Raw genomic sequence first — 12036 nt, 5'->3', positions numbered from 1 at the left:
TTATGCAAGCATATCAAAAATATGTGATAAATAAAAAAAATTTAAAAAACAAAAACAAAATCTACTTTAATAAAAGTAAGAAACAGAAATAGTCCATTTCTTTTGAGTGTTAGTGTGCTGTGAATTTAGTATCTATAGCCAGCAGTTTAATGCCTGGGAGACTGCATTAATCCTACTTTATTATTGTTCTTATTATTATTGAATGGGTTTAAGAAAGCTGCATTAAACTCAAAGAAAAACGAAATAAAACTTCCTCTGCAGTCTCATCGTTTATTTCATGAAAGAATACAAATAAATGTATAAATTACAATTTATAGCCACACATTAAAAAATCACAATACAAAAACCAAGTTTTATGTTAACAAACCAAAATCTGAACCAAAAGAGACAAACTTGCTTTGAGAAAAAAAAGCATCTTAACCGCTTTGAATGTTGTTTTAATGTTGAAGTTAAGAATGGTTAATCTGCTGCCTACTGATCCTATGTCAGGTGCTTCTATATTTTTGTACTATAAATTGGAATGGAGCAGGATCTTATTATAAATTAAAAGCAAATGTTTTCTGTCCAGAAATGTGTGGAAAGTTAAAAGATTGTGTTTAATCAGCTCCGTTTCCACCACTTTGCAATAACCCAAAAACAGTTTTCATGTCAAAAGCATTATATATTAGCATTACTGTTTTAAAGTTTGCACCAAACATTACGGGTGTAAAATTATCAGAGAGGCTGAAGAGACAATGGTAGCACACTGGTCCCACACTGTTCATCCTTTACATTAATGACATCCACTTGGTATCAAATACACTCAAACACTTTTATATGCCGATGACACAAGTATAGTCTGTACAGGGGAGAATCTCAGGGAAGTTGTAAAAATAGTAAATACAGAATTAGGGAAACTAAAACAATAGTTTGACAAAAATAAACTGTCACTCAGTGTTAAAGAAATTAAATTCAAGATTTTCGGAAATTGCCGTATTCCCGCAGATTTAGAAATAAAAGTTGCGATATGTAACCATGTTCTGGAAAGAGTGTCTGAAATCAAGTTCCTTGGAGTAATTATGGACGACAAAATAAGCTGGAAACCACAAATAAAGCAGGTCAGAGCTAAACTGGCTAAAAGCATAGCAGTGTTGGGAAAAACGCGCCATACTCTCACTCACAAAGCACGTTTACTAATATATTCATCCATAATACTACCATATTTACAGTACAGTGTAGAAGTTTGGGGAAATATTTATAAAGCAAATCTACAGTGTTTGTACGTCTTACAAAAAAAAGCTGTTGAATTGTTCATGGAGTGGAGTATGGAACACATACAAATGCAAAATTTTTAAAGTCGGGTTTATTGAAATTAGGGGATCTAGTGAAACTGAAGACGGCTCTGATCATGTATAAAGCCAGAAACAACTTACTTCCAATAAAGTTACAGCAAATGTTCAAAGACAGAGACGGGAATTTCCAATCTAAGAAAACTGAATTTCAATAAGCAGTGCATTTGAAAAACAAATAGAAAATGTGTCTATCAAGTTGTGGTGTGGATTTATGGAATGGATTGGATGAAGGTTTAAAAAAAAGCAAAAGTTTAAAAATATTCAAAATAACCTACAAGAAGTAACTAATAGATCTTAACAAGGCCAGAAATTATTTTAAAAAAGTCACTTGCGATGCAAAAATTGTACCGTGACTGTTTTGTACATATCTGTAAATTGAATTATGCGCATCATCAAGTGTTGTAAAAAGGGGTGGGATCAGACAAGATTCCTCTTCAACCAGCTTCTTTTTCAAACACACTGTATTGTCTCATGTCTTTTAAACCACTGTATTGATTTTTTCATTTGTGTTTGAAAAAATTAAAAAAAAAAAAAGAAAAAAAAAACATGGCTTTCTTTTTGTGTGACAGAGTTTTAGTTAGCATCTGCAGATTTGCGCTTCCCAAATGTGGTTCCCGTAAATCCCCTTTGAGTGATATTTGATGTGATGTCATCAGATAGCCTGAAGACCACAAACATTCTGTAGGTCCCCCACAAACAGACATTTCTCCAGTTTTTAATGATTTCTTTCTTTGACCACATATAATTTTTCAACAGTTTTACAGTTTTTGAGAAAAAATGCTAAAATATTTCATTTTTTCTAAAGTTAAAAATCTGACTGGATTGAAGGCGGTCACGTATGTGGGGAAGCTTCTTCAGCTAAGCATAGTGGGGTCTGTCATGTAAGCCTCATCTAAGGCAATGTATTATAGTGTGGAGCAGCTGCACAGTGTTCAGTGGCCTGACCAATGAGTTTTTTCTGACCTCCCTGTTCAGAGAAAATGATTGGTGAAGTGTGTGTTTGTGAGTCATTGCAACAAGAGAGACAGAGGTCAAGGTGTTCGACCTGTCTGCAAAAAAGCAGAAAGCGTTCATAAACATTTTCAAAACAATATCACAGTGTCAAAAAAACATGACTACTTCAACAGATAGAGGTATTATAACAGTGACACATTTGGCATGGTTTGGTACCAAAATAGGAATTCAGCACAATACATAAACCCTTTTCATCCATTTCATTATAAAAAAGATTAAAAATAAGCTGAAAAATTTATGTTATTTTAGGATTGTGCAATTAAACAAAAAATGTATGACATTTCAGATAGAAAGTCACATTTTTCTGTTGTCTAATGTTGTGATTTTACAATAATCATGTTTTTTATGTTTTTAACAGGCATTTTTATCATGTTGGAGGAGATAATTAACAAAAATGGATTACAGCTGCATTTCTTTATTCAAATTGTGAATCAGGTGCAAAAAAAAAAGATGCAACTAAGCTTGTAGCAGTGACATAGGTGCTGCAATTCTACAATCCGCTCCATTCTGATGCATCCACTTGTAGAAAAATAGATCCATGTGCGTCTTAGTTTTCCTCGCCCAAGCTGGCATAAGGTTAAAAACTGTACAGCTGAATGTCTTCAATATCGCTCGCCATTTTTGTTACACTGTTAATGTTAGGTTGGGGCTGTAGTAAGATAGTAGGAGAGTGTGTAAAGAAAGGGATGATGGGAAGTGGAAACAAGCTTCCTGTACTTTTCGCCCACAACTCAAAGGTGAATATCTAATGAACGACTGCTGCTCTGCAAAAACTATGTCCAAGAAAACAGCACATTTTTTTTTGGCTAAAAAAGACATAACCATAATGAAAGGACCACTGAATACTTTAGTAAACATAAACACTTATGAGTGTTAAAAGTTTCATTTTCAATACAAAGCCAAATCTGAGCAATACGACTGTTTATTAATAACACAAACTCTCTCCATTCCCAAGGAGACATGCATATTTTCTTTATTTTTGTTATATTCATAATGTATGAAATAACATGACATTTAAATTCAGGATACAAAGTTCTTAATTTTTAAAAATGCGTTTATAAAAATATTTGTGTAAATATTGTTTGTTCATCTGGTGATACGACTGCATTTCACACCTGAGTGCAAAATAGGTGACCCAGAACAGAGCAGAGCACAGCCATGCTGGACCATACTGGCACCCAAGCTGTCCTGCTGTACAACACACCTTCAGCAGCATGGCTGCAGCTGCTCTGTCCTGTCTCAAGTGTGTACGTGCGAAAGCGTGTCTGTTCTTTTGTGCATGCGTCCCCAAAAACAGAGTTTGCATGACAGCAGCTGTCCTTACCTCTACGTGGGTCTCCCGGGCAAAGCTGACCTCCCTCTCCTGAAAGCACTTCAAAGAGGGCAGGGATGGGGCTTAGGGGGCACAATGTGCCAGGCAGGCCAGCACGGCTGCTGCTTCTCTGGGCTTTGGGAGCAAGGGAACTGAGGCTGGAATGTAGGTATGAGGGGGTGGAGAGATGGAGGGTGCTGCAGGAGTTGCAGGAGGTCATAAACAAAGGGAGGTGTAGGAGAATCAGGGGAGCAAAAACAGGAGGTAAGTAGAGGGGTAATGGTGATGTTATTAAATGTCTATCTGGAGATTTGAATTTATAACTGCACGTGTTATCTATTCAACCTGGACTGCCTGCGCTTTGGGGGCACCTTAGAGCGTGTGAGCATGTGTGAGATGCATTTGGCAGCACATCATCTCATCCAGAGGGAGTCAAAGGTCCAAAGCGGTGAGACCTGATGGCACAACAGACCTGGAGGCAAAGCTCCCATCAGGGGCCCAGCAAAACAGATCACCACATACAGCAATGTAAAGATTTGTAGTACTTTGAATTGAAAGAGCCAGCTTATATCACAAATTAATCATTTTTAGTGTGAACAAAATTTAAAAAAAAGAGGTCAGCAGAGATGAATCTGCGTGGAAATTTGACTTCGTTTGTTGACAGAAAATATTTTATTAATTTTGATTTGAAGTAACTTTTGTGACTTTGCTGTGTGTGGTTCTGAGAAAAACTGATAGAAAACAAATCTTTTTTTATGATTTGTTTTCTATCAATTTCTCTGAGAAGCAAAAAAAAGAGTTGAGAACATAATATTTAACCCATGTAAACCTATTTTTTTTTTCATACTTTTTACCTTTTTTGCATTTAAGAGACATAAAACCTTAAGTCCAAATTGTTAGGCACTCGTAAATATCAGAAACATGTCTCTCAATTTTGGTCATTTAGTCATTAAAAAAATCCTGACGTTTATAAAAAAAAATCAGAATGAGTTTGAAAGGTATTTTAGGGACTTTGAACAGAAGTGAATGCTCAACACAGGTTAAAAAAAAAAAAACTTTCATGGCATGTTTAATGAGTACATGACTAACTTTTGCTCCATGAGCGAGGGTGGCTGGCTGATATGTACATGTGTGTCACAGGGACACGTCTGGCCGCAGCAACAGCAACAGAAGGGCTCCCCTGTGCTGCCTTTATCCTTTTCAAGCTGTCTCTGTACTTCCACCTCCGTTACCGCACCCATGCTGCCTTTTCATTACACGCTCACAAACACACACCTTCCCCCTGCTACTGGTTTCTGTCCCCCTCTGCACACAGGCCAGCTGATGGCAATAGGTGCATGTGCGTTTGGAGAGGCCACAGAGTTACAGACGTATATCATCCGACACGTTAGGTCCACCTGTGTCTGCACTCTGAGCCCAGCTTTGGTCCAGTATCTGCCAATTTACCTTCTGCTACCGCAGCCCAACTACACATCCCACACCAATTGGGAATTTGAAAATAGATAAATAAAAAGTAACACGGAGAGCAGGCAAGAAGAACAGAGGATGGGGGCAGTGTTGTATTGTCATGTCGAAATTTACAAATTTACTCTTGCAAAACTGCTTTTGAGTGATGCTCTATGGTTCAAATAATAACTTTTGACAGATTTCTTTGTGCATGTCAGGAATCCAGCAACTTAAAGTTACGCAAGGAAAGACACTTTGAAAACAGTCTTGTAAATGTTTTTTTTAACTGTGTTTTTATTGATGCTACTTACTCACATCTGTGTATAACTTCATTAATCTTAGTTCCTTAAAATAGACAACACACAAGTATGAAAAAGATCATCTCGACTTAAACTTCATTAATCTTAGTTTCTTAAAATAGACAACAAAGAAGTATGAAAAAGATCGTCTCGACTTAAACTTGCTTGAAGTAAATCTTTGACTCTGCTCATCGGCATAGTCCCAGAACTCCTTATTCAAGAATGTTTTATTTGAAACAAAGTGAATTCTGGTGTTCTTGGATATGATTTTGCAGGTTTCTGTCAACATAGTTTGTGATGACGATTCAAAAATCTATGATAAAAATGCTACCAGAACAATAACAAGAAATATCATCGAGAACTTTTAAAGTAAGCAAATAATAGAGTACAAGACAGTACCAGACTGTTTATTTTGTACTGTTTTCTTTAGGAAACCGAACCTACAACTTTTTATTTCCAGACTTTGATTAATCATAAGTACTGACAAGTGAAAGAAAATAATTTTTGAATTAATATAGTTTGAAAAATACCAATGCTTTTGTGCATCTGAAAAAGGATTTCATTTCATTATTTCATTTTAGATTACGACAATAGACGTAAATATACTATAAGTATCCTTCAGTAGAAGATATTCTATGAAAGTACTTTTGCCTAGAATTGGCATAAATATATTAAATGGTTTTCTTTAAACTTCAAATCTGTATCCCACAAAAACCCTTATAGCCCTTGAAAAGAAGTCTTGCACGTGAACTTCATCGGATCTCGCGATAGTTGACACATCAACCGGAATGTGGATGAGGGGATGATGATAGAGGAGCTTGCTTCTGCTTAGAACAGGGTGAACTCAAAAAAACTGTTGAAGTTCAAGACGAGATGGTAGAGTGAGGAGGAGGAGGGAGGAAGAGGAGGAGGAGAAGGAGGGGGGGTTGCCGCTTCCCCCTGCTGACGTCACCAGCCTGCGTGAGAGTCAAAACAACCGTTGGCTGCGGTAACGGTAGCTCCCCGCAGCCTCTCGGAAATCCGTTTGAAGTGGCTCCAAAAGATTATTTGTGCGCGGGTCCGTAACGCAGGAGCGACAGGCGCTTATCTTATTCCTAGCCCCGGATACTCATCAGGAAGCGGAGGAGAGAGGGAAAAAAAGAAAAAAGAAGAAGAAGTAAGCCAAGCGGTGTGTGAGGAGCAGGTGCGCAGGAACATCCCCGCACCTGTCGCTACAGGTAATACCGACCCTCGGTGTTAAACAGCAAACTTTCGACGCAGTTTCGCTAAATAATTGTTTATAAGTCAGGCGTGAACACCACCCCGCGCTGGCAGCGGTGCCTTAAGGGGCAGTGGGGTTTCCTGAAATGCTTGTTTTTGTTGTGTAATAGTCAGTCAGTCAGCAGTGCTGCAGGAATGACGCATCAGTCCGGGAGACGGGCATCATCCTGACGTAGAGGATGCGCTGCTTGTCCCTGCGCATTTTAATGATACTCCAACTTCCTGGTAGCAGTCTTTAAAAAGCCGGCATTCTGAAAGGCTTCCTGTTGTTCTCCTAACCCTAACAGGGAGTCAGCTGGTAAATAAAGGCAGCCCACCTCGTTGCGATTTTCATACCAGGCTGTGGCAGAGGCAGCCAGCAAACTGCCTTAGGCCCCGGCTTTCTCTGACTGACCACTTGTGTGCATTAGGTGTGCCACACGCACGTTTGCAACGTTTGTTGTTCTGATGAAAGTGCTCAGGGTGTTGCCGGGATCAGCCTTATTCGTTTTTGGTCTGTCTGAAATGGTGCAACAATTTACACACTTTATTACAGTTTTGCAACATCTCTTGACAGTTTACAACACTTGAAAGGTTTTAAAAGTATGATTTTTTTTGTGTGTGCAAAGAAGCTCTACTATGATTATAATCTATAGAACATATGGTAAATTGGTGTGTGTTGAAAACACTTAATTATGCATACAAACCTTGTTATGGTCATATCAGTACATCTAACCATATATCTATGTTCTCCTTTCATCTACTTGATACGTGTGTTTTATGCTGAGTGGCTTGCCTAAAGACAGTGGTAGTGAGGAAAAGACAGGAAGCAGAGCTGGAGGTAGCAGAGATGAAGATGCTGAGGTTCTATTTGGGAGTAGGATAGGATCAGGAATGAGTACATCAGAGGGACGGCACATGTTAGAGGCATTGGAGATAAAGTCAGAGAGGCCATGAGACTGTTCGGACACAACCAGAGAAGATGCAGAATATATTGGTAGAAGGATGCTGAGTCTAGATCTGCCAGGTAAGAGGTCTAGAGGAAGACCAGAGAGGAGGTTTATGGATGCAGTGAAGGAAGACATGAAGGTAGCTGGTGTTAGAGTAGAGGATGCAGAGGACAGGGTTAGATGAAGGAAGCTGATTTGCTGTGGGGAAAAGCCAAAAGGAAAAGAAGAAGAAAAGGTTTCTGTTACTGCATTTACTCAACTTTGGACTGGCACAAGCAGGACACTGCTGCATTTATCTTTTTCTTTTTATGTACATCTATTTGTCCATTTGGCTGTCCATCCATACAAGTTTCTCATTTATTCTTTTTTTAGTATATTAAGTTGTTTTTTTTTGTTTTGTTTTGTTGTAGTTTTTGGTCATTTCTATTTCTTTAGTAGGGTAGTTACGGCATGCCCCCCCTAGCCCATGGCCATTTCCGGCCTTGTTTACAATGGGAAATTTCCCCTTTATAATAAGTTCATAAAAAAGAAAACAAAGTACTAAAAAAAAGGCTTTTACAACATCAAGATAAAAGCTGAGATTAGAAATATAAAAAACAATAAACAGGAGAAAAATATTAGATACAGTATATAAATACATGAATGTTAAAAAGCATGCACTGCCTCCAAATGCTCTGCTCATTTTTTTTGAAGAAGCACCTTTAAAAAATACAAGAGACTGTAACCAGCCTGTCATTGTCACAGTAGTATTTCTGTATTTAAATTTGATATTAATCAAATTGCTTTTTACCACTTCCTGTGACTTGCATCGCATTAATATTTCCTGTTTTATCTCGTAACTTTAAGCAGAGGAATTCAAAAATGCATAACAACTTAAGAAGCTGACATAAGATTTTCTTCCTGGTTTTAGCAGTTAAACTATTAATTAGACACTCAACAACTGATTTTGAGGTAAAAAATCACTTTAGCATTTAGGATCTACAGATATTCATACTTTATTTCAATGTTCCACAATTGCTTTCATTTGCAGTTTGAGGTTTAGGACAAGGAGGACAGAGCAGTTCTCCTGTGTGTCTGGGAGGCAGCAGCTTTTTGTTGAGCCACATCTTCTGCATCGTTACACATAGAGATGTGGCTTCATTGTTGCTGCCAGAATAAAAGTGCACCTCAAGAAGGTAGATGCGGGTTTTGTAAATGGGTCATGGGAAAGCTTTGTACTCACCACACAATGCACAGTCAATGACACAAACTTCAAAACAAAACACAACTGACTGGACTAGTAGGTGACCTCCATAGGTATCTTTCTTAAGAAGGAAAAATGGTCTTTTCAGGTCAGATGAGTGAAATGGCATGACTTGCTTTGCTTTCAGAGCAGGGCTGGTGGTCTTTTTGCAGCTGATGTCAGCCAGAGTTTGCATGAGGCCACTGATTGCATGGGATTGATGCCAACTGACGTGAGATAAAGTCTCATGTTCTTTCCCTGCAAGAGGATTGGAGGCTTTTGTTTTCAGAGCTGATCTGCCGCATGGAGTAATGAACTTACACGATGCACCTACATTCTACTGTCAAAAAGAATTTTTGAAGATTTCAAACAACAGATTCCAATTTAGTGTCTGTTGTTCTGAGTTTACATATGGATTATGGGGTTAAAGTATAGAAATTGGTAAATGCTTAAAACTTATCAGGGTGCAAAAATCTTTTTTTAAATTGAGAAAAAGCTAACTGTTCAAAGCATGATTCATGGTGTCTCCATTCAAAGTGAGCAAATAAAAGAGATATCTGGGAATAACTGTCTAGTCCCCTTCATGCTCCCAAAAGGTAAGGTCAGTGACTCACAGTTGGAGCGGTGCTGCTGCTATTTCCTCTTCAATTCTCTTCTCTCCCAGTTGGTGCAATCCATATGGTTTAGAAGATTAAGGTTAAAGCTAACTGAAGCTTTATTGAATAACAATGTTGTGTTAAACCTTAATCCACAGTTGTATTGTGTCTATAAAAAGAATTTGAGTGTAATTACCCAGGTTGACTATTCTTTACATCCTTTATTGACTGATGCTCAAAGGAAAAACTGTTTCCAAAGGGTTGCTTCATCTTTTGTGTATCAGTGAATACATGAGGGGGATTACCATATAGACATGTAAAGTATTTTTATTCAGTACAAATTGATTTACATAAAACTCCCCACAATTTGAAAATTGATTTAAATAAACTAATAAGTGTTTTCTGGTCTGTTGTCTAAAGATTAATCAACAAATCTATTTTATATGAGAAATTTCAGAATTGTTTCAATAAATCTATGAATAAAGTTTTTTTTTTTTTTTATCAAGCGTGTTCTGGGATTTTGTCAGGCTTAAAACAGCACCTTTAGTAGCTTTTTTTTGGTAAGAATTCCTCATTTTATCATGAAAGTTTAGTCTTTGTTCATCTTTAATTTCTGTGATGTTCATAACCAAACAAATATTGTATAAAAAATCAAATAGAATTGTGAATTTTTTAACCTAAACCAAATCCACTAAATTTTTGGCAGTAAACCCTACCAGAAGATGCAGAGACACATCATCAGAACATTTTACAGCTGAATTCAGAGTGCATCAGGGTAATAGATGGTATATTTAAAAGTATGTTAGAAAATGAACCTGAGTCTGAGATAAATCATTTTTCTCTTAGAATTCTAACAATCAGGACTGTAGTGCTGTAAAGGAAACATTAAAGAGACTAAATTTCCTTTTCATGGATGTTGGATCTTGTTTCCAGTTCATAAATTATTTAAATATTGTTTTCACAGATTATAAAAGAATTTGGCAGGAAACTAAAGAAACCAAAGAATTTCTTGGGAATTTAGAAAAAAGGAAACCATTCAAAAAAGATCAAACTTAGTTGTGTGTCTGGAAAACTCAATTTTGACAGATTATATTATATTCCAGTCAGAGATAAAAATTGAAAAAGAAAATTTACCACAAGAGTTTTTGCTAAACAAATCAAATAAATCAAAACTGGGAAAAAGTCATATTTGAAAAGATCTTATATAAAAATAAGTACATTTTCTCCTTTGGGAAAAGAAATGACCTGTTTTTTTAATCTAATGCAGTCTTGTAATCGGGGCCATATGTGGGTTACATGACTAAGCATTTTCAGCTGATCACGATTCTTCTCAGTGAATCCAAAAAAAAAAGGTGTCTGTGGGTGTTTTCCAGTCTCCTCTTCAATGCTGCAGTCACTTTAAGAGTCTGCAGCAGTGCAGACACTCTCTGATCTGAATGCTGATTTCCACTTAGAGGGTATGACTGTAGCTAAACCATCGTAGTGCTCGTCTCCATTCAAGCGAGCAGCACGGTGTTGCTGCATGTTGTGTAATACAGTGTAGTAGGGTGCATCTGAGGTGAGCGCGGCCGCTCTGCTGAGGGAGGGGATGGGAGGGCGGGAGTGAGACGACAGAGAGGTGCAGAGATTTGCAGAGGGAGAGTGTGAGAGCATCCTTAACTGCAGTTGTAGCTATTTTTAACCAATCCTAAGTCTCACACAAGGAATATATGCCTCACGCACTAACAAAAGAACTCAACATCCAGATGTATAAAAAAGGTATGACGGCGTTTGCACCCAGCACATACAAAGCCAAACATGTGATGTGGGGGATAGGGGGGCTTGGCAAGTGAAAGGATTTTTCTTTTTCTTTCTGTTGAAGCAGAAAAGCTGCAACAGCTCACCGTGTTGATCAAAGGCGGCGTTTTACGACAGAAAGGGGAACTGGGTGGATGTCTGTTAGGGAGGGGGTATATAGGAAGAAGCGTTCATCTTTACAGTAACTTGTTTGTTTTGTCAGATGTTGTGAAACGGCTGTGGGGAGTAAGAAGGAATACAGAAGGGGAAAAAAATAATAATTCATGTCTTCTTTTTCTGTCTGTTTTCTTTTTTTTATTTTCTCTTTCACTTCCTTCCAGGCTGAGTCACTACTGGTGAGGAGGAAGCCCTGGAGAGTGAAAGCGAGGGTTGGAGGAGGTGGAGGAGAAGAGGATAAAAAAGACGAAGAAGAAGAAGACGGAGGGTGGGAGATAAGCCACAACAGGAAGTGAAACGACACACACATACATGTTTGTGTGTGTATCTGAGAGAGACTGCGTAAACTAGAGAACGAGAAAGGAAGGAAGGGAGGGAGAGTGACGCGGAGGCTGGGAGAGCCGGGCGCCCCCCCCCCCCCCTCGCTCCTCGCCTCCTCTCCCTCTCTCCTCCTCTTCTCCCCTCCTCCCTCCCTCTCTCTCTGTGTGGAGCAGGCGTGTAGCGGCATCAGACCCGACGTGAAGGAACCATGAGCGATGTCACCATCGTTAGAGAGGGATGGCTCCAGAAAAGGGGTAAGTGCACCCACAATCTCCCCTCGTGTTGCTCCTCTCCACGGCGCCTCTCCCTTCTCCTCTCTTTTGCTTTGCCTCTTGTCTAGACTGAGGGCCTAG

At 38.5% G+C, this 12036-nt stretch overlaps 1 protein-coding gene across 1 annotated transcript in view; it reads left to right on the top strand.

Annotated features, from left to right (window-relative positions):
• The first annotated feature begins 6148 nt into the window (after positions 1–6148).
• Positions 6149–12036, top strand: part of LOC101162468 (RAC-gamma serine/threonine-protein kinase) — a 45806-nt gene continuing 39918 nt past the window's right edge. Inside the window, exons 1-2 of the mRNA XM_023963792.1 lie at positions 6149–6619; positions 11527–11937. Of these exons, the coding sequence (XP_023819560.1) occupies positions 11892–11937 (46 nt within the window). The 5' untranslated portion in view covers positions 6149–6619; positions 11527–11891. The remainder of the gene's footprint in view (positions 6620–11526; positions 11938–12036) is intronic.

The sequence above is a fragment of the Oryzias latipes genome, chromosome 15 (assembly GCF_002234675.1).
Source record: "Oryzias latipes chromosome 15, ASM223467v1".
Classification (NCBI taxonomy): domain Eukaryota; kingdom Metazoa; phylum Chordata; class Actinopteri; order Beloniformes; family Adrianichthyidae; genus Oryzias; species Oryzias latipes.
The sequence above is the reverse complement of the archived record's forward strand: the minus strand, read 5'-3'. Positions and strand labels throughout refer to the sequence as shown.